At 40.8% G+C, this 23042-nt stretch overlaps 1 protein-coding gene across 2 annotated transcripts in view; it reads left to right on the top strand.

Moving 5' to 3' along the window:
* LOC308089996 (relaxin receptor 2-like) overlaps positions 1-23042 on the top strand; it is a 231202-nt gene that overhangs the window by 104941 nt on the left and 103219 nt on the right. Inside the window, exons 3-6 of one of the 2 annotated variants that reach the window (XM_080435012.1) lie at positions 6045-6194; positions 11006-11089; positions 12950-13055; positions 22467-22538. In XM_080435012.1, the coding sequence (XP_080291138.1) occupies positions 6045-6194; positions 11006-11089; positions 12950-13055; positions 22467-22538 (412 nt within the window). Of the gene's footprint in view, positions 1-6041; positions 6195-11005; positions 11090-12949; positions 13056-22466; positions 22539-23042 lie in introns of both variants that reach the window. The other variant, XM_080435011.1, reaches the window with a different exon arrangement.

The following is a 23042-nucleotide window of genomic DNA, read 5'->3' on the forward strand; positions in this document are numbered from 1 at the left end:
TTTTAGATGCAGATGCATATCTTGGTATTCGCTCCTGTTAAGTACATATTTCAATATCTTTCACTATAGTGTTTGGTATCATTTTTAAGGGGACACTTTAAGCATTCATTCAATAAAACATGTTTTACACAAGATTTGCCTAAATCATATGTTTTCTTTTAGTCCTGTGCCATCAAGAAACATCAGTGGCACAAAACACAAAATCTGGAATGCTGACATGACCCTAAGGATTCAGGAAATGTATAATTTACCCATATTATTTCATTCTGGGGAGCGATTTTCAGCCTTATATTAAACAAGCAGTTTTAATGCGAAACTAATCAGACTATAGTCAGTTACAACATAGACTCGTTTTAAGTATGTGTTCATTAGTAGCATTTTATAATAAAGCAGTTCACAGTAGTAGTCAAATCAACATGAAAGTATGTGCATGAAATTATGTGTCCTTTTATCTACATATACTGTATATCAGCAGTAACAACAGTGTAACATCAACAGTATATAGATATACATTGTGCAACATTGGGTTGATCGCACTATACAAGAGACTTCAGTCCCTTGTGCCAACCCACTTTATTTTTTGTTTTGTCCTTGTATGGCTTATTCTTTATTTCCTTTTTTCTCTTTTTGTCTCTTTTTTTCCCATGGTCTAGCTGCTGGGTAGAAGTTTTTTCCAAGCCTAGGGCCATGTCACACATTAAAACTGGTCATCAATTTCTTCATCTGACTCACCAAGTTCAAATTCTGGTTGTGGATCATCTGTCTGTTTTTGGTTGCTGCAGGTCTGCAACCTGCACATGTCGGTGCAGGTCAAAGTAACCTTTGCCACCTTTCGGTGTACCGACATCTCGTCTGGCCCATGGACTATAATGGGTTAACAGCCAGATCTGCAAATGTATAGATCTACATGATTGTTATAGCACTTGTTTAAATGGGTGAATGATTAAGCATTTAACATATAACATTGTAAATAATATTTATTTATTACAATCTAACATATTATGTTAGATTGTTTTTAAATCACTTGATTTTAATTGCTTGTAGGCCTAATTATGTCACTTGGAAATATTTGATAACTGAGGGCCCTGAGCGCACACATGTCCCACAACCCAGTAGGCTTTTAATGGCGATTTCTTAATTATAAAATGCAGATTTGAATGCACATCACCTGTTGGGGTGCTGGGTTAAAAAGAGGATCATGAAAAGGTCCTTGTATGATATTTACTGTAGCGATGAGTCTACGTTTGATTTTATTCTTAATTATGATTGACAGAGTAACATTAATTTCGCAAAATGTTTCCTTTTTTTTGTTTATTCATAGGCCTACAGAATATCACTTGTTCCTATAGAATATAGCCTACTATGCAAGTGTATGCAGTCAACATGCAATGACAGTGAGGAATATTATATAAATAATGTCAGCTATAGGCTAAATATATTATATTATATATTATATATATATATATATATATATATATATTACAGTACTCCCACTGTGCATGCTTATAATGTGAAAATGTCAGTTTATGTCATCCACACGACGACGCAAAAACAAGAGTTTTTAAAAATCTACACTGTGGCCAGAGTTCTCAAAAAGTGGGCCAAAAAAGCACTTGCGTGTGGACAAACCCCCCGAACGCATATAAATGGCTACGTTTAAAAAAAACCTGTGTACGTCTGGACGGGGCCTAAGAAACTTGATATGTAAGTCAGCTGTGAAGGATGCCGCGAGTTATAATAAAATTGCCTGTCAATCACGCTCAACCCCTGGGTGCTGTCTCAAGGGCGTATTATTTAATGGTAATTCTACCAAGCCCCGCCCCATGCCTGCCTTGCGATTAGCTGAATGCAAAAATGAGAAAACAAGGACTCTGCCCCCAGAGGGGACGGTGTGGGCGTTTTCTAATACAGCCGGAACCCAAATTTTTCACCTGATCTGGTGGTGTGCCTTGCTGAGCATTGGACTGCCGATCCCAACCCCTTGTGGTCGAATCCCGCTGCTGGCTAGTTTTGGACCGCGACGGCCGACGCAGGGTGCGCCGTCTCAAGCGAACTTGAGCCACGAGAGGCACCGCCGAGCGAGCTAAAGCGAGCGAGTCGCCGTGCCAAACGTTGCGACTCGAGCACCATCGGAGTACCATCGGAGTTATGTACCGATAGGCACGGAATGGTAAATCATGTTTTGGGGTGAGCGTTTGCCCCAGCTGCCACTCAAAGTGACTACTGGCCAATCACAGCGCATCTTTTTCGTGAAATGTATTGTATAAAACTATCACATGTCTCAAGGCAAGCAATTGAATCTGACAGTAGCCCACAGTCCTCCTCAGAAAGAGTTCCTTCATTGTATAAAGAACATAGAGTAGGTTAGGCTGCAGACAGTGGTGGACTCAGATTTTTTAATTAACCCATTATAACCAGTAAAACATCTGTGTCATTTTAGCTCTATCTGTCTGTCTGTCTGTCTGTCTGTCTGTCTGTCTATCTACATAGGATTTAGAAGGCATTTCGTAAATGCAGAAACCACTTATCTCCATGTTTTTACTTTATGTATTTTTCTCACAAAAGCATCAAAAGTTGCAGATCTACCTGAAAAGTAACCGTTTTGGACATGAGGTTTCCACCCGACAGAGTGGGTTAAAGCTGCAGTAACTTTTCACTTCGAGACTAAATACAACCACCCCAATTATATAAGTTATATTCTATTAACGTACTCTACCATACAGATTGGACACAATTACATTTTATTCATTAAAAAAAAGTTTGTAGATTTGATATTTTGGGAAAGTATAAAGTATTGGTTTTGTAATGATAATACAAATCTGCAAAGTAAAGTAAAGTTTCCAAAGAATTGTGTTGGAGTACAAATAGCCAGATGCTTCCCCGGTCTAAATGGTTTAAAATAATTAGCAGTTCAGGCAGTGCCTTTGAAGAACAGGATGCTGACTTGTGCTCGGGGTTCACTTCTAAAGGTTATGGTACTGGTATCGTAATTGACGCTCTACAGCAGGGCTACTCAACTTAAGATGGCTCAGGGGCCACTCAGCAAAATACCAAAAGTCCAAGGGCCGCAAGCTAAAAATGTCGGTCCTAATTTAGATTTCTTTAAACTAACACATTACAAAACAGTACTGTACTGTTATTGTACAGCACTGTACTTTACTCTACTGTACTGTTCTGTTATTGTACAGCACAGTACTATATTGTACAGTACTGTACTGTATTGCTATTGTACAGTACTGTACTGTACTGTACTGTACTGTACTGTACTGTACTGTACTGTATTGTACTGTTATTGAACAGCACTGTACTGTACTGTACTGTACTGTACTATACTGTACTGTACTGTACTGTACTGTTATTGAACAGCACTGTACTGCATTGTTGTTAGTTACCAGTTCACGATTTAGTGAAGAATCTATGCCCTGAAAAATCCATTGGCATCCTTTTCTTTCACGCTTTCACTGGATGTGATGTTGTGTCAGCCTTTCGTGGGAAAAGGCAAAAAGACAGCATGGCAAATCCGGCAAGTGTGGCCTGAAGTGTCTGATGTCTTCCAGAAGCTCAGTCAATACCCACCAGTAACAGTGCATGACAAGAACAGCACTGCTGATGGGTTTGATGATGCAAGATTTTACCTGTTTGCATGGAAGCAGAGGTCCTATGATGCCATTCCACCTACAAGGGCATATCTTGCACAACATGTGAAGCATGCCACTTAACACTGAAGCCAGGCAACTGTATGTCAAATGCATACAGAGAGCCCTGCCAGCTGGGGATGGCGAGCAGAAGATGACATTTGGCAAGTAGCGTGGATGACACTCTACTAATTGCCCAGATTTGTGAACAACTGACAAAATGCCGGTGCAAGACTGAACGTCGTGGTAGATGCAAGTGCTACCGCTTTGGCCTTCAGTGCACACAGCTGAGTGCCTGCAAATGTGACGATTAGAACAATTTGTGATCCAGACATGTGGGGGGGGGGGGGGTAGAAACTCATATGTTGATACCAAAATAATCAAAATCTAATCACAATCCAGGTCAAAATACACATAAGATGTCTTTCCCCAGTAGCCATTTTGGAAAGTGGCAGCCATATATATATATATTTTTTTTTGCGTGGCTAACGGGGGGAGGGGGCGGGGGGGGAGTCAAAACTATATTCTGATGCCAAAATAATCTAAATTGGATAATCCAATCACAATCCAGGTCAAAATACACATAAAATGCCTTTTGCCTGAAGCCATTTTGGAAAATGGCAGCCATATTGTTTTTTTCCCGCGTGGCTAACGGGGGGAGGGGGCGGGGGGAGTCAAAACTATATGTTGATACCAAAATAATCAAAATCCAATCACAATCCAGGTCAAAATAAACACAAAATGTATTTCGCCAGCAGCCATTTTGGAAAATGGCAGCCATATTGGGTTTTTTTGCGTGGCTAACGGGCTTTTCTGCAAAAGTAGGTCCTAGGCATTGTTCATGCCAAATTTGGCGCTTAAGTGAACGATTCTAACATAAAAACGGACTTAAGGGCCCTGACTAAAAGGTACAATATTTGACTCTGAGATGTAGTGGGGTAGAAGTATAAAGTATTGACAAATGGAAATACTCAAGTAAAGTAAAAGTATGAGTCATACTTGAGTACAGTACTTGAGTAAATGCACTTAGTTACTTTCCACCGATGGCTTCAGATCTCTCCTGATACTTGCTGTTGAGACAGTGATGATTGTCCCGTGTTATCATCTCTCCTGCCCATTAGACATCAAGCCCCACGAGGTTCATGCTCAATGCTGAAAAGTATACGTAACTACACATTTGACATTTGAGTGGAACTAACCCTCATTCTGGGTGTTTGAATAGTGTGAGGAAGAGCCACTGGGCTCGAAACGTCACGCTTTGGTGGTAATAGACCTTTAGTCATGCTCTTTTGGAGCATGACTCTAATTTTCATTGATGTTTGCTTCTGCCTACTTGTTGGAAGTTTGAATAGTAAGTAAGTAAGCCTTGCCGAGCCATGTGGCCCATAGGGCAGGGGCCTATCTCCTGTTAGGGTTCTTACACACTGGTGGACATTTTTTCTTTTAAAACCTTATGAAGTCAATGCAAGCTTTCACATCAACGACGATGATGAAGGCTCTTATTTTCCGCACCGCAGTGGAATTTTACGGACATAAGCTGGCGACTGCTACACCTGACCAATCAAAATGCATGTTGTTGGCCCATTGGTTCTCAAACTGGGGTCCTTCGGAGTGTTCCACGGGGTCCCCAGCAAAATGTGTTAACACATTCACTGCCAAAAAATATGATGGTGTGTGTGTGTGTGTGTGTGTGTTTTGATTTGAGTTAAAAATGTTCGCTTGAAGATTTTCTCTCGATTTTTCAAAAATAGCAGATCTACAAGCTCATAGCACTATGAGCTTGTAGATCTGCTATTTTTGAATAGCCAAAGTGTAAAATAATGCTTTTTAGCTCAAATAAAAAAATGACACAGATGCTTCCCCGGTCTAAATGGGTTAAAATAATTTGCAGTTCAGGCAGTGCCTTTTGAAGAACAGGCTGCTGACTTGTAGCCTGGTATCCAGCCTGCTTCGCTACGTTCGGCGGACTTTTTTTTCTCTCTTCGCTTCTCAGTCTGGAAAGCCTCCTATCTCCAAGGGAGGCGGGACATGCCAAAAGGTTCGAAGCGAACCTGGGGCTTCTGATTGGTCTGTGGTGCGGGGCGGGACCAAAAAAACTGTGTGATTCGTCATTCGTTTGAACAACATCCAATCAGCAACGACGTTGCCCAACGTAACATATGTAGTTCCAGTGTAGTTCTGCAAAACCTTCCAATGGGAGGCTTTCCAGACTGAGAAGCGAAGAGAGAAAATAAAGTCCGCCGAACGTAGCGAAGCAGGCTGGATCCCAGGCTAGCTGACTTGTGCTCGGGGTTCACTTCTAAAGGTTAAGGTATGTGTGTGTGTTTCTCCCTCCCCCTTCACCCTCCCTCTTTTCACTTTCTTCTTTTTGTCTCCCCTCCCCCCCCCCCCCCCCCCCAACCCCAGCAGTTGCCATGGTGTCCAAACGGGCGGATGGAGAGGGCTCCTGCCCTCTGGGTCTGTTTCCGTGTGGGAACCTCAGTGCGCTGTGTCTGCCTCAGGCGATGCACTGCAACGGCCACAGGGACTGTCCCAACGGAGCCGATGAGCGCCGCTGTGGTGGGTGTTTTTAACCTTTATCCCACAATTTTGTAACCCATTTTTCACCCAGTGCCAATGCCTATAAGCTTGTAATCCTGGGCGCTACTCTCCCTCTGCCAGCCTGGGGAGAGCCCCAAACTGAGCTCATGCTTCCTTCTAGCAAGCCGCCTCTTATAACCTGACGGGGGAGTTTCCCCAGTAGGACGTAGCGCGCGGAAGGAACACGTTATTCCAACCAGTTCCTTTCCCCTCCATCAGGCACCCCGGCTGACCAGGGGGAGGCGGTATAGAAACCAGGATTACTGCATGTTTTTTGTGAGGGTACCTACCTTAGGGAACACAGGGAGAACATGCAAACTCCACACAGAAAGGCCCTTTCACCAACCCCACCTAGGGTATGGGCACTGATGACGCGGAGGAGAGAACAGGAAAGACAGTGGGTGTTTGTCAGGATAGTGGACACGCTCATTTACCTGGTAGGCTACTGTACTAACCACTTGAACCCTCCTTTCTTAGTAAAACGGACCTGACTTACAGTACAACAGTACTTAGACTGCTTTTTTCCATATACACCAGGGGCCCTATTTTCACCGGTGCCTTACCCATTATCACTGAACTTCTTTGCCATTTTTTTTTTAGTAAATAGTAATAGTAAAAAATGGCAAAGAAGTTTAGGGATAATGGGTAAGGCACCGGCGAAAATAGGGCCCCAAATGTTTTCGCCAAAAAAATTGCAGATCTACTCAGGCAAGAGGCAAAAGTATTATTTTTTAGCTCCCCTCTAGTGGCAAGGCTCTAAGGACGGCTATATCCGTCCGTCCGTCCGTCCGTCCGTCTGTCGGTCCATCCGTCCGTCTGTCGGTCCATCCGTCCGTCCGTCCAATGCAATTTGCTGTGCACCTTCATGCTCCGTTGGAGGCATCGTGAGTTTGTAGATTGGCAATTTATTTCTGACATTTCTGAATATTTCTTTGTGTGCCTATAGGCCTACTGACAGGCCCAAAATAGGGGTGCCAGGTTGAAATGGGTTAAAGTACTGTTTCTCAGTGTAGGGGTCCAGGGACCCTAGGGGTCCAAATGGACCCTTACTGTAACTCGAGAGTGTACAAAATCTACAAATGGAAACAAATGGACCCTTAAGAGTCCATTTGTACACTCTTAGACTTGTAGTGTTGATTGGAGTCCCAGAAATAAAATATCATATCAAAGGGGGTCCGTGGCTTAATGTAAGTGGGTCCTTGAAATTAAAAAGCTATAGAATTACCTGGTTATAAAGTATAAATCAGTGATATTCAACTGGCGGCCCACGGGCCAAATTCTGCCCCTGTGAATTATTGTGGCCCAGGGAGACAACATTCCATATTCCAATGTAACGTAATAATAAACGTTAATGGTTAGTTAAAGGGATTCTAGGTAACTTGAAGCCTAAATTTAAAAAATATTTATATATATATATATTTAGCATTTTTCCCCCTCTTATCAGCCACTATATAATGATGCTTGGGTGTTTTCCTGCATTGAAACACAGTCCTCTTTCTGAAATCCGTATTTTCCCTACTATTTATGTTTTGACTTCCGGGTATCCGGGACATAAATGAAATGAAGTGCGTGTGTGTTCAGGTGGCGAGTTCGAGTGAAACCGAATGGAACGGGCGGCCATGTTTTCATGTCCGCTGTTTTTGGTTTCGGTTTTAAAACTTTAAAACGCTCAAACTTCTTTTTTGAGGCACAGAATTTACTTTTAAGATATCGTTTGGATAGAAATTAGTTGTTTAACTTAATATATGTGGGCAATTAATCATGAGTCATGACAGAGCCTATTTTTTTTTTTAAATCAGAGAACCGGCAGGGGCGGGCAGTATGTATGTATCCGAATAAAGCAACCTTCAAAAGTCTCCTTGCGTCATATTGGCTGGTGGTTGTGAAAATGAGCTGCTGATTGGCTGAAAGGGAACGAACTGCTGATTGGCTGAAGGGGTTGTCAGTCAACGGTATTAACTATTTGACAACAGTTTTTTTCTTTTTTTGATCTCTGAAGTTGCCTAGAACCCCTTTAAGGTGCTCACATTAAGACATGTTGCCTGCTGTCCTTTGTTATGTGCTATATACAGTAGGTCGTATAGATTCACAGTGGACATGACATGTATATGTCTATTATGGTGACTTCCTACAGCTTCATAATGCATTCACAACCCTCAACCCGCAACCTCCGCTCTTCAAACACTAACCTTCTCAAAACACACAAGGCCAACCTATACGTACCATGGGCGACCGGGCCTTTTGCTCGCCCTCCCTGTCCACCTGAGGGCACCACAGTTGGTTGACTCCTTTAAGAGAGGACTAAAAACCTACCTTTTTAGCGAAGCATTTCTTTTTTAGCCACACTGGTTTTACCTCTAGGCTTTATGCCCCCATGTTTTAATTGTTTTGTTTCAGTTTCTTAGTTGTTTTTTAATGGTGTGATGTTTCTGTTTTTTTTATGCAATTGCATTCTGTAGCACTTTGAGATTTTTTACAAATGTAAAGTGCATTATAAATAAAATCCATTATTATTATTATTTACGTATTTTTATGTTTGAGAGGATCATTTCTGTGCCAGACCTTTAATAGTGCACAAGGCTTTGATATTGAATTTGAGAAAATTGGAAGTAGGCATGTGCACGGGTCCCTGGCACGGAAGCTTCTTGGTGAGAAGAGTAGTGGAGACAGGCGTGAAAGTGTTTCGTATTTCGTAAATGAAAAGGTTTTAGTTGTTTGTTCATGTTTGAGCAACCTGGCTGATAAGCAGTGGTGGAAAAAGTACTCAAATGTTTTTACCTAAGTAAAAGTATCAATACTACAATGTACTGTAGAAGTACTCTGTTACAAGTAAAATTCCAGAATTCAAAATTTACTTGAGTAAAAGTATTGGTATCAAAATGTACTTACTTATTGGTACCAAAAGTGAAAGTACTAAAATGTTTGAAAATAGCAGATCTACAAGCTCACAACGTGTTGCGATGCGACGCGTTGTGAGCTTGTAGATCTGCTATTTTCAAATAGCCTAGGTATAAAATAGGGCTGAAGTGGTTAATGTATGTTTTATAATGTAATATATTTATATCTGCAAAGTCACGAGTAACTAAAGTTTTTAAATAATTGTAGTGGAGTAAAAGTACAATATCTGCCTCTGAGATGTAGTGGAGTAGAGGTAAAAGTATTGGAAATTGGAAATACCCAAGTAAAGTACAAATACCTCAAAACTTTACTGAAGTACAGTGCTTGAGTACATGTACTTCGTTACTTTCCACCACTGCTGATAAGGGCACAAGCTCTTATGATGTGTGTTATGATCAACCATTAGTTGAGAGTTGGAGCATCATGACATTCAGCCCGGGACGCTATTGAGTGTTTGGATGAAACACACGACTGTGTAAAAGCTAATGGATGAGATGGAGTATTCTTTCTGTTGGTGTGATGCAGTGTTGATTTTGACAGCAAGTTTTGATTTAGTTTTAGTCAACGTCTTTTGAATAAAATTCAGTTTAGTTTGAGTCATATTTTAGTCATCTGAAATGTTTTAGTTTTTGTCTAGTTTTAGTCGACTAAATATCATAAGATTTTAGTTGACTAAAATGTATTTTGGCGGTGCCTTGATGGCGTCATAATGGCTGATTTTATACTTGTTTGCATGCTGAAAATAGCCGATCTACAAGCTCATAACGCGTTGCAGGAGTAATATCAAAACATTTGGTTAGCAAAAATCGGCCTGCTGGTGGCGCTATAATAGGCCAAGTTGAAAAAAGGGTGGCATTTCTTCCTCGGCCCAGTGGGAATGTGCGCGCAAAGTGTCACGGCAATTGACTGCAGCAAAATGCTGCGTTCATGATTTGAGGCATTTTGTTCAAAATGTGCCACTCCTGCAAAACTTTGGAAGCCAATCTTAGCCAATCAGGATGGAATATGAAATATCGGTCAGATCCGTCTTGATCACATGACTATAGACATACTGTGTACCAATGTGTGTGATGTTTGGACAACATCTGTAGGAGTAATATCAAAACAAGTTTGTTTTGCAAAAGTAGGCCTCCTGGTGGCGCTATAACAGGCCAACGGTGCCGGAGATTAGCTGGTCACAGACAGATGGACGGACGGACGGACGGACGGGCGGGCGGGCGGACAGAGGGCAAAACATAGTCTAGGCCACGCCTTCGGCCTGGATGAGACAATAAGCATGTGAAAGAGAGCAAAACAAAGATCAAGATATCTATATGCATACAGCATTAGACCAGCAGATGCAATATATACATGAGGCTAAGCATAATGTGTGAAAGTGGTAACATAATATTGGTAGGCCCACACAAAGGCAGGTATGGGCATTATTAGACACACACACACACACACACACACACACACACACACACACACACACACACACACACACACACACACACACACACACACACACACACACACACACACACACACACACACACACAGAGGAACATAATATCCACATGAAGCGAGGAATAAATAATACAAAATAAAAAAAAGTTGACAATTTGGGGCAATTAACAGCTTTCATCTGGGTGCTTATGATGTTGTCACTGTTGACCTGGCATCCTATAGTCAGTGTGTCTAGTTTCAATGTACATATTATCGATTTTTGGGATATTCTACAGTTAGACTTATGATAGGCTCTTGGTTTACGTATGTATTAGTTTATTAGTAGATTACTGTTTCTATGCATTTGATGTGTTACCTTGTGTTGTCTTTGCTTACTGTAAAGCGCTCTGGATTTTGAGCGTCTGCTAAATGCATACATTGTAAGTTGTAAATTGTGCTTGCAGGGGACAACATTGGATGGGCTGATTTATTTGGTGAAATCTTTCACAACACCATTACCCTGGACGACAGCAATGCAGAGGAATGCTGTAAGTGTGTGCCTGTGCGCACGCGTGTGTGTGCGCGTGTGTGTGTGCGTTTGTGTGGGCGCTTGCAGGCAGAGCATATGAGTGGAGCTGAGCAGGGGAAATGCCGTTCCACGCTCCAGGCTCTCCACTCATGTTGACCCCCCCCCCTCCCTCCCCACCTGTCCCGCTTTTAAAGAAGACAGATAACATTACATCCTGTGGGTTCATCACAAGGTCCAAGAGAGAGAGAGAGAGAGAGAGAGTGGTTTGGCCAAAACGTTTCAAATTGCATCCTTTGATTGGCTGGTGATATAAATATAACTGACATATTGCAGTGTTTAGGATATCATTGTGTCTGATAAACCAAATTATAAAACAGCAAAAGGAAAACTACCTGACACACTGGAAAGAAGCAACACAAAAGCAGAGTAAACTAGAATGCTATCTGGCCCTAAACAGAGAATACGCAGTGGCAGAATACCTGAGCACCGTGACTGACCCAAAACAAAGAAAAATCTTAACTAGGTACAGACTCAGTGAGCACAGTCTTGCGATCGAGAAAGGTCGTCACAGGCAGACCTGTATCCCGAGAGAAGACAGACTATGCACCCACTGCACACAAAATGAAGTGGAAACCGAGCTACACTTCCTAACCGTCTGTCCATTGTACCAAGACATCAGAGACACATACTTCCCACAGATTACAACCACACACGGAGATTTTGAAAACATGACCAATGACAAAAAACTCCCATATCTGCTGGGCGAAGTACAACAATGTGCAAACACAGCAGCAAGATTCGTGAGTTGCTGTGATAGGAAAAGGATATCAAACGGAACACAACCACCCTAAAGACTAATCATTGGGTATATTCCGGCACTATAACTGCACCCAGTGATCTTGGTACATAGAAATTGATCTATTGAAGATTCTGACTTTCAAATGTACATATTTTTTGTTTTGATTGTATTGCTGTATTGTTGTATTATGCTTTCTGCTTTGGCAATGTAAACGTATGTTTTCTCATGCCAATAAGGCCCTTTGAATTGAATTGAATTGTGTCTGACCCCCCCTCAACCACCCACCCCCCCCCCCCCCCCCCCTTGCCACCGGGCATGCTCAAACATGTGGTGCGCGGCCCCCCGACTTGAGCGTGGCTTGGAGCGTCCTCGCTCCCCGCGACTTTCAAAATCGCTCCGCTCCTCTCCAGCTCCGCTCCATCTCTGCATGAATGTGAAGTCTGTGTGTGCATGTAGGCTACCAAATGCATGTCAGGGAGATCTAAACAAAACGGTATGAGTATATGGGGGGGAGATCTCCGCCGCCAAGGCCTACCGAGCCTGGCGGACACCTGTGCTTCTAGTGTAGACTTTAGGTCAGGGGTCTTCAACATTTTCAGGCCAAGGACCCCCTAGCTGAGAGATGAAGCAGGGACCCCCTCTGTATTGTATCAAATTGTGTTTCAGATTAAACTTTTTTTGTTTACTTGGTCTGCTCTTTTCCCCCCCTCTACACCTATACTTCTTTGCCAAGAAATAGCAGATCTACAAGCTCACAACACCTCGCAGCGCGAGGCGTTGTGAGCTTGTAGATCTGCTATGTTTGGCTAAAGTTCTCCTCAGAAAAGAGATGCTAGGGTTCAAGTGGTTAAGGTAAAAAAATAAATAAATCATATCACACAAAGATTTGGTGGACCCCCTGTAGTAACTCTGAGGACCCCTTAGGGGTCCCGGACCCCCTGTTGAAGACCCCCCTGCTTTATGTTTAGGGTTAAAAATGTTGATGTCCTCACAAGTATAGTAACACATACGTGTGTGTGTGTGTGTGTGTGTGTGCGTGTGTGCGTGTGTGCGTGTGTGCGTGCGTGCGCTTGTGCGTAGTCTTGCCGCAGTATCCAGAACGCTGTGAGTGTATCCAGGCCAAGGTGTGGTGTGTGGACGTTAATCTGGAGGAGGTCCCTCAGCTCTCCCACAACGTCACCTGGCTGTAAGTGACCAGCTTCCTGTTTCTACCTGGTTCCTGGTTAGGTTTAAAGGTTCTATGACATTCATTTTAACTTTTTTTATTTTGTTTTTTTGGGGGGTTTTATGACCTCAATTAGACCCAAAAAACCTGAACTCTGTGAACATTCAGTGGATTTTATGTGGTCTGGGGTTTTCTGAATAATTAGGCTGAAAAGTAATCTGTGATTGGCCCCTGGACTTTGATGTCACAGTCCATTTATCCCCCCCCCCCTCTCCTCTCCTCTCCTCTCCGCCCCTCCCCTCCCCTATCCATTCCTTTGGGGGGGGGGGGGGGAGCAGAGGCAATTATTGACAGTCAAAATCACTCAACAGTGACACCCACAGGCAAAGATTTATTTTTTCATTGCAGTTGAAAAGGCTTTAGAAATCATAGAGAAACAAATCCTGCCATGGATCACTGGAGTGGATTTTTCAGTTAAAACTTTTAATACACGTTGGAAGGACCATGATAAATACTTTTAATGTGTTGTAAAACTGAATGTCATGAAACCTTTAAGGCATTATTTCTGCGAGGTCAGGGTTAAGGTTGGGGTTGAGGTTATAGGCGTTGTGTTTTTAGACGTTTAGACGTAGTTTTAGTGAAGTTAAATGTTAGGGTTTAGATGCAATCAAGGCGAAACACCAACGCCTGCATGTCTTCTAAACCAGTGCCATATCGAGGATCCCCAAATTGATATGTCTTTGGTCACGGGGACCATTAAAATATTTTGTGCAGGTGCGCCTATGTTTTCATTCCCACTAACAATATTTCTCCACGGAACACTAACACCATTTCTCCCACGGAACATGGATCGTTTTGGTTATAAGCCCACTTGTTCTTGAGAGATTAGAAAACTACTGAATGCATTGCCATGGGATTTTCCGTGCACACTCCTGCTTCCCCGACGTTAGCCCCCACTAATTGTGGTGACACTGCAGTCTTTCCTCTAGCACCAGTGGTGGAAAAAGTACTGCATTGTTTTACTTAAGTAAAAGTACTGCAAAAAAAAATGCAATATAGAAATGCTCTCTTACAAGTAAAAGTCTGGAATTCAATATGTACTTGAGTGAAAGTACAAAAGTATTGGCATCCAAATGTACTTAAAGTAAAAAAAAAAAAAAAGTAACCAAAAGTATAAGTAGAATGTCCCATTTCACGTTTTCAAATATATAAAAATATTTTGAAAATAGCAGATTTACAAGCTCACAAGCTTGTAGATCGGCTATATTCAAATGGTCAAATATACGGCTAATTGTGGCTTACGTGGTTAATGTTTTGTAATAATAATCTAAATCTACAAAGTAACTAGTAACTAAAGTTTTTAAATAATTGTAGTCGAGTAAAAGTACAATATTTGCCTCTGAGATTTAGTGGAGTAGAAGTAAAAGTATTGGAAATTGGAAATACTCAAGTAAAGTACAAATACCTCAAAATCGTACTTAACTCATTGACTGCCAGAGTTAAAACCTCGTTCATAGCAGCCCTTGCCAGCGATTTTCGTGTTTTTTTGTTTCGTTATTTTGTTATTTAATTCACATATAGAGAGTTTAGCTTGACACTTGAATCGTTTTGATCGTTCCACCACTAGAGAGCAGCACATACCAAGCTTGATCGGCTCGCTGACACACTCGCCCCCTCCCAGACCCACTCACACAGTGAAACACATGAACCGGAAGTGAAATGTCTCACATTCTGTGATCGGCGAAAATTACTTTGTGATACACAACGGGGATGACTGTTCGTCACCCAGACCATAGATTATAGGAGGGGAGGTCTCCGATCGCTTTTTATAGCGTGTGAAAAAACGTTTGTTTCCCTATTATGGTCGAAAATGACTGGGGGGGAAAATGTAAAACCGAAAACGGAACCCAAGTCATGGAACCGGATGCAGTGGTGGTTGAAGTAAGTGGAACATGAAACTTAGCCTGATTCATAACAGAATAGCGTGATCAGAGCATAAAGATCAATAAAGACGTTAGATCGCATTAATGCGATCCTGGCGGCCAAGCGCGCTATTTATTAGATCGCGTTAATGCGATAATGGCGGCCAATGAGTTAAGTACAGTAGTTGAGTACATGTACTTAGTTACTTTCCACCACTGTCTATCACCACCATATCATTTCCAATTTCATGAAGGCTATTTCAAATTGTTGAAAGATTGCGGCAGATTGCCATGAAATTTAATATGCTCAGCATGGGATTAACTGTGATGTTGGTGACCCCGTGGCCATTCCTCTTGCACCACTCTTAGTCCAAACTTTCCACTTCCACACAAGTTATGTCAAAATATAATGGGCATATTGTCACGCAACAGAGTGCATTCACGCTCCCTGGAAAAGTGACACCATGACCTATCTTCTAGTGCCACCCTCAGGCCAAATTATCATAAGATATAAGATATCTCCTAATATAATAAGCAGATTCCAGATGGAATCCTAATCATTTTGACGACGGCTTCCTTTAGCTCGCACCCTTGAGCCAGTTTCCAGTTTGGTATGAGGGGTAGCATGGACTCCAGGATAGTGTTGAATTTTACATCAAGTCTTTAGAATCAAATCCATTTAGTTTTAGTCATATTTTAGTCATCTGTCAATGTTTTACTGTTATTCTAGTTTTAGTCGACTAAATCTACTGTTAATTTAGTCGACTAAAATGTATTTCGGCGGTGCCTTGATGGCGTTGTAATGGCTGATTTTACACTTGGTTGCATGCTGAAAATAGCCGATCTACAAGCTCACAACGCGTTGTGAGCTTGTAGATCGGCTATTTTCAGCTATTTTTAAAATAGCCGATATTTTATCGGCTATTTTACACCTGAGCGCAACCAAGCATAAAATGACTTATACTTGATCTCTTCTCCACTAGTCCTTCCCTAACGTCTAGTTTGTATTTGTTGACGAAATTGTCAATATATTTAGTCTTAGTTTTAGTCATCGTAGCTTAGTTTAAATTTTTTCGTCAGTGAAAAAAGGTAGTCGACGAACATTTTTCGTCATGGTTTTAGTCGACGCAATCAACACTGGCTGCTAGCAAGCCTTCTCGACTCGTTGGGCCATATTTTGGGCCAAGCAGATTGTTGTGAGGTGTGCAGCAAACGGTTTGAATTGACGAGTTCTGGAGGGGAAGTGGTACGTTGTTTGGTATTTTGGGGACATTCATTGACAACAGTCATTTTTGGAACCGCCTGCATCTGTACAGGTCTGATTTCCACCCCACAGTTCATCTGTACAGGTCTGATTTCCACCCCACAGTTCATCTGTACAGGTCTGATTTCCACCCCACAGTTCATCTGTACAGGTCTGATTTCCATCCCACAGTTCGGCATGAATGCATATAGAAACACCCTTAACCACTTAAAACCTATATGCTTAGTTGGCCGGGGTCCCCCAGGTCCCCTCCTTTTTTCCCTCTGCGCCAAATCTCTTTGCCGAAGTTCAGTTCATAATGTGTCGCATTGCGATGCGCTGTGAGCTTGTAGATCTGCTATTTTCGCATAATGTTCGCCTACTACGACTCAGAACAGGGTCGCTATGGTTGTAGTGGTTAAACATCGGTTAGCAGAACTTTCCATGGCAGGCAACAGTGAGTCAATGATTTGCTCGGTAGAATGAAAACAAAAACAAAGACAAAAACAACTATAACTTCAAGTTGGGACAATGGTTGTTAACTCTGGGACAGTTTAAAGGTAGGGTAAGTGATTTTCTTTGGTTAAAATAAGTGTTAAATTGCTCTATATTCTGATAGTACTCATTGCTTTGTTCAGTAACAGGAGTCTCCATGTCTCTCCAGCTCTTTATTAAACAGAAAATAAATGCTCAGGCCAGGATACCAGTTTTAGCCAATCGGGATAGAGAGAGATAGAGAACTCAGACAGGATGCAGATTAAACAAGTGAAGTGATGACACAAAGACATGAGCGGACAAAGTTGGAACTCGAACATTACAAAAATGAAGCTGATAAATGGGTACTCTCCCCGGATTGGCTGAAATGTTGTCACCTACCTGAAAATGAATATTCTGTTTAATAAAGATCTGGAGAAACGGGGAGACTCCTGTTACTGAACAAACACTCTATAACAGTCATTACTATTATAGAGCTTTAACCTTTCAACAAAAACTTTTTGTTTTTACCAAAGAAATATCACGTACTGTACCCTACTTTTGAATGAATGAGTTTTATTTCGAACATCATTAATAAAAAGACAAATAGAATACAAAACTGTAGAAAAAAAACAACAACAATGTCCGAAAAGGAGTAGGATAGTCTAAAACTTATAAACTCCTACCCCCTTTTTCACTAGCAATTTTCACATTTTTTGAAAAAATAAATGTATTCACACCTAAACATCTCCACTGCATGTTAAAAAGAAAATATAAAAATAGAACAATAAAAAGTAACCGCAGTAATAACATACAATAAAATTCAAATAAAACCAACCCTACTAGTAGATACTCTATCTACATAGGTCAACATTGCCCCTCCTCAACCAAATATCTCTTAAATATGACACATTTATAAACCTTCTTGAAGTGATTCAAATTTGGACTTTGCTGAACCTCCAAACTCAGTCCATTCCACAATTTCACTCCATGAACTGAAATGCAGATACTTTTCAAGGTTGAACCAACACTTTTAACAGGACTTTTAACCAACACTTTTAACAGGACTCAGCATAAAATACCATTGTGGGGCAGGGGTATTGTTCCAATGGAAGCACAGAGAAGCGTGTATGGACCGTGAGTCTCTGCTGGTGATTTGTCTTCCTTTTATACTGCAACAGATCGAGTGTATTAACCCATTAAGACCGGGAAAAACATCTGTCATTTTAGATTTTGACCATTATTTTATACTTTGGCTATTCAAAAATAGCAGATATACAAGCTCATAGCATGGCACCGAGTGCCACGCTATGAGCTTGTAGATCTGCTATTTTGTTTTTAAAAAGTGAAAATTTGTGCAAAAATGTTTTTGCTTCTGGGGATTCAACAAATGTCTTCTAAATCCTACGTTTTTTTTTTAAAAACAAATTATTTGTCTATATCAGTGGTTCAAATTGAGTTACAAATGTTCTTACTAATATTTTCACGATTCTTTTCCAAAAATAGCAGATATACAAGCTCATAGCGCGGGCTTGTATATCTGCTATGTTTGAATAGCCAAAGGAATGACACATGCGTTCCTGGTCTTAATGGGTTACTAATGTCCCTGAGCTGTCTTCTTTGAAAATGGCAGAGCAGAATTTACTGTACTGTAAGCAGTCCTGTTTGCTTGTTTAGTATTGCACAGCCATGCAGGTCTTGTTTAATTTAAGAGAGGTATTTAATCTTGTTTAGGCCATAAAGCTGTAACATCCTCAGCAGATACATTTTTTTAACCTTTGCGTAGTACTACTTGTCAGCCAGTAGTGGTCCTACCCAACCACAGGATCTAAATGTCTCTATAGAAGAGCAGGGAGACCAAACACAACCACAGCAGTTGTGTTTGTTATATTGTATTACCATAGAGCACCGAGGTCCTGACGTCACTACGAGTAGAGGGCGCTTTTCGCAGGTTCGTGGCTTTACTTTTTGTGTTGATATCCTCACTGGGAATCTTAGATCGCTTCATATAAGAACTGTGTTCCAAAAATAAACACGCCACCCCGGCGATTTTACTCATATGGATATAAAGCATCGACTGAAGGTGTAAATGTACACATTTACCCAAAGAGTAACACAATATAAACACTAGAAACTAGTCAAACAACCCAAAGATTTCCCATGAACGCGGCTGCTCTAGGGACAGTGATATCAGACCCGGAAGTAGTAGTTCTTAAGACTTTTACGGCAGAATTCATTCCATTTTCGCCAGAAACAGGCTGTATCAAATATGAATATCATAAACGATGCAGAGCCACCCCCCTGACAAAAACGCCGGGGTGGTGTGTTTATGTTTGGAACACAGTTCTTATATGACGTGATCTAAGATTCCCAAATGGGGATTTCAACACAAAAAAATAAAGCCACGAACCCTTCAAACAGCGCCCTCTAGTGGCAGTGACATCAGACTTCAGTGCTCTATTACCATACAGATTAGTCAAAATAACATAAAGGTAACACTTTACTTAAAGGTTGCGTCTATAATGCATTATAATCACATTTATAACACATTATAATACACTTATAAGGCATTATAACACTCATTATAAATGTTTATAATTATGTATGACAACTTATTACAACGTTTATAACATATTATAAGTGTTGGTCATAATGCATTTTAAGCTCAGTGGAACAGCATATTATAGGTACCTTAAGTTAGTTAGTTATAAAGTGTCTTTGTTAGAAATTGTTATGCATAATTATAAACATCTATAACAAGTGTTATAGTGCCTATAAGTGCATTATAATGCCCTATAAATGTGATTATAATGCATAGACGTGACCTTTAAGTAAAGTGTTACCCAATAGGCAATAGGGTTACATAGTAGAGCTTTAATTAAGGCAACCTATACTGCAGTTCACCAATTGTTTTCCTCGTCGTTTCCAGCTCTCTTACAGTAGATATGCCACTTCTTTCTCAAACTGACCACTTCATCTTTTTCCTCTCAAAACGTTTCTTAAGTTAGGAGCTCGCGAACAACCACATGAAACATAAAAAAAAACAAACAGCTATAACAGCAGTGATCTTGATATCATGTCCATCTTACCATCGTATAGCTGCGGCATGGCCTCACAGACACCACATCTGTTTATAGCGTAGTTAGTATACTAATATAGTTCTCAATCGGCCTGGGAAGTTCCATTTATGGCCATTTCCCTCTGGAAACATGGAACTCCCCCGAGGCGCCAAGTCAATTTCCGCTTTATCTGTGCTCGGCCCCCTCGCAAAATATCATTCACAAATATATTGTGCTTGAGTGTTGTATTAAACCATTTAGACCTGAAGCCGATTCTACAAAATCCCAACAGTCTTCTGAAAAATGTATGTTGCTATATCAGTGGTGCTAGAACTTTTTCAGGGCAAGGACCCCCAAAATTATATGTATTTGGCCGAGGACCCCCATCTCAAAATATTTTGTTCCAGAGACCCCCAGAAGCAAAGATTTGAGTTAAAAAATGTCCGCTTTAAAAGAATATATATTCAAAGATTTGCACACATTTTCATTTTTTTTCTCGGTGCCGCGCTATGAGCTTGTAGATCTGCTATTTTTGAATAGCCAAAGTGTATAATAATGCTTTTTAGCTCAAATAAAAAAATGACACATGAAATGACACCTCATTTTAACCCTGAGGCCGATTCTACAAATGTCTTCTAAATCTAAAAAAAACGTTTTCTGAAACACTTATGTTGCTATAATATCAGTGGTTCTCAAACGTTTTCATGTCAAGGACCCCTAGCATGATATGTATTTGGCCACGGACCCCCATCTAAAAATATTTAGTTTCCAGGGACCCCCCAGAAGCAAAGATTTTAGATTCAAATGTTCGCTTTAAAACTTTATATATATTCAAAGATTTGCACAAATTTTCAATATATATATTTTTTCCTTCAGATCTACAAGCTCATAGATATACTCGGTGCCGCGCTATGAGCTTGTATATCTGCTATTTTTGAATAGCCAAAGTATAAAATAATGGTTAAAGTCGTAACCCAGATGTGTTTCCTGGTCTTACTGTCAGTATATACACTTCGTTGTGAAGTATATAGGGCAGAAAAGTTACCAAAGCATGAAAACCAAACCAATTTCATTAAAACTGCTTGTTTAATATAAGGCTGAAAATCTGTCCCTCAAAATGAAATAATATGGGTAAATGATACATTTCCTGAATCCTTAGGTTCATGTCAGCATTCCAGATTTTGTGTTTTGTGCCACTGATGTTTCTTGATGGCACAGGACTAAAAGAAAACATATGATTTAGGCAAACATTGTGTAAAAAATGTCTTATTCGAAGTTTAAAGAGCTCCAGTAACCAGGGCCGGACTGGGACCAAAATTCAGCCCTTGCATTTGGGTCCGAACCGGCCCACCACCCCCCGGGCCGTTTTGTTTTGGGGGGGGGGAGCGTTTCACTGTTTCAGCCCAGCCCTGCACATGAACTCTGCAGCCGCACTGAGGCCCCTGCAGGAAAGCATCCCAGCCCAAACATTAACGTATATGTACTCAACAGGAGCCAATACCAAGATATGCACCTGCATCTAAAATGGCTTTTTTCAATGGGGAGGGTAACCTCAGCAGCTGATAACACCACTTTAGCTGTGACTCAGGAAGGGTTATCATACCAAAATGTTTTCTACAGACATAGAGCTTCTCAAAAATGATAAGTAACCTTTGCCACCTTTCGGTGTACCGACATCTCGTCTGGCCCATGGACTATTAAAGTCGTAACCCAGATGTGTTTCCTGGTCTTACTGTCAGTATATACACTTTGTTGTGACGTATATAGGGCAGAAAAGTTACCAAAGCATGAAAACCAAACCAACACGGCCAAAAAGAAAAACACATATTAGCGTAACGCAACTTTGACTCCAATAATTGTCACACTCGAGTTATGCAAATTTTCTTTCTATTTATTTTGGTTTTGGTTTTCTTGCTTTGGTAACTTTTCTGTTGGGAGGAGCGCTGAGTGATTGAAGTTTAATTTATTCTCAGAGCTCCAGGGTTGTGTACATGTTAAGGCGGGAGAATTTGCATAATCGTGTTTCAAAAGAGACGGTTAACACCGAGTCCTGCTCTAACCTTTCATTTGTCTCTTTTTTTATTAATTGTGTAGATTACTTTATTTTCTCTTTCTCTCTCTTTCTCTCTGTATCTTTATCTGTGTGTGCACGTATATACGTACGTACGTGCCCTATTTTTGACACGTGCACATGTACTCAAGTACTGTACTTAAGCACAATGCTGAGGTACTTTACTTGAGTATTTCCAATTTCCAATACTTTTACTTCTACTCCACTACATCTCAGGGGAAAATATTGTACTTTTACTCCACTACAATGATTTGAAAACTTTAGTTACTAGTTACTTTGCAGATATAAATTATTACATTATGAAACATACATTAACCACTTTAGTCCTATTTTATACGGAGGCTATTTGAAAATAGCCGATCTACAAGCTTGTGAGCTTGTAGATCTGCTATTTTCAAACATTTCAGTACTTCTACTTTGGTACTTTAAGTACATTTTGATACCAATACTTTTACACTTTTACTCAAGTAAATTTTTAACACCAGACTTTTACTTGTGACAGAGTACTTCTACATTGCAGTATTGATACTTTTACTTAAGTAAAACATTTGAGTACTTTTTGCACCACCGTCATGTTACAAATCATGAAGTGGCCTTTAGACAGATGGAAGACATGTGAGGTGCCTTTGAGTAACTGTGACATTTTTGTGGTTTCCGTTTCAGGTCCCTGAAGAGCAATAAGATCCGAACGCTGTCTGACAACATCTTCTCACAATATTCCACCCTGGAGAGACTGTGAGTCATGTACAGTAACACACTGTCCTGGTTAAATAAAGGTTATTATAATGAAAGAGTGTGCAGGATGCACCCGCTTTCATTATAATAACCTTTATTTAACCAGGACGAAACCACACACAGACACACACACACACACACACACACACACACACACACACACACACACACACACACACACACACACAGTTTAACAATTTATTTATGTCCACAGGGAAAGCATACAGGGACACAAATATTTTAGGTGCAGTAAAGGTTACATTCACAAACTCATGGATATATGTCCTCATGATACAACACGCGTGAAACTCTTTGGGCATCCCAAGTTGTTCGAAACCCTCCAATCCTGGGTAAGAATTTAACCATGACCAGTTAGTGTTAACACATCGGGTGCCGAACACGGTCTGAACCGTGTTTTCACAGAGTAGCGCATTGGTGCCGAACACGGTCTGAACCGTGTTTGGTGTCTTTTTGTTTTTTTCGTTTTTTTTTCCACACGGGAGG

The sequence above is a fragment of the Gymnoscopelus braueri genome (assembly GCF_963280865.1).
Source record: "Gymnoscopelus braueri genome assembly, chromosome: 8".
NCBI classification, from domain to species: Eukaryota; Metazoa; Chordata; class Actinopteri; order Myctophiformes; family Myctophidae; genus Gymnoscopelus; species Gymnoscopelus braueri.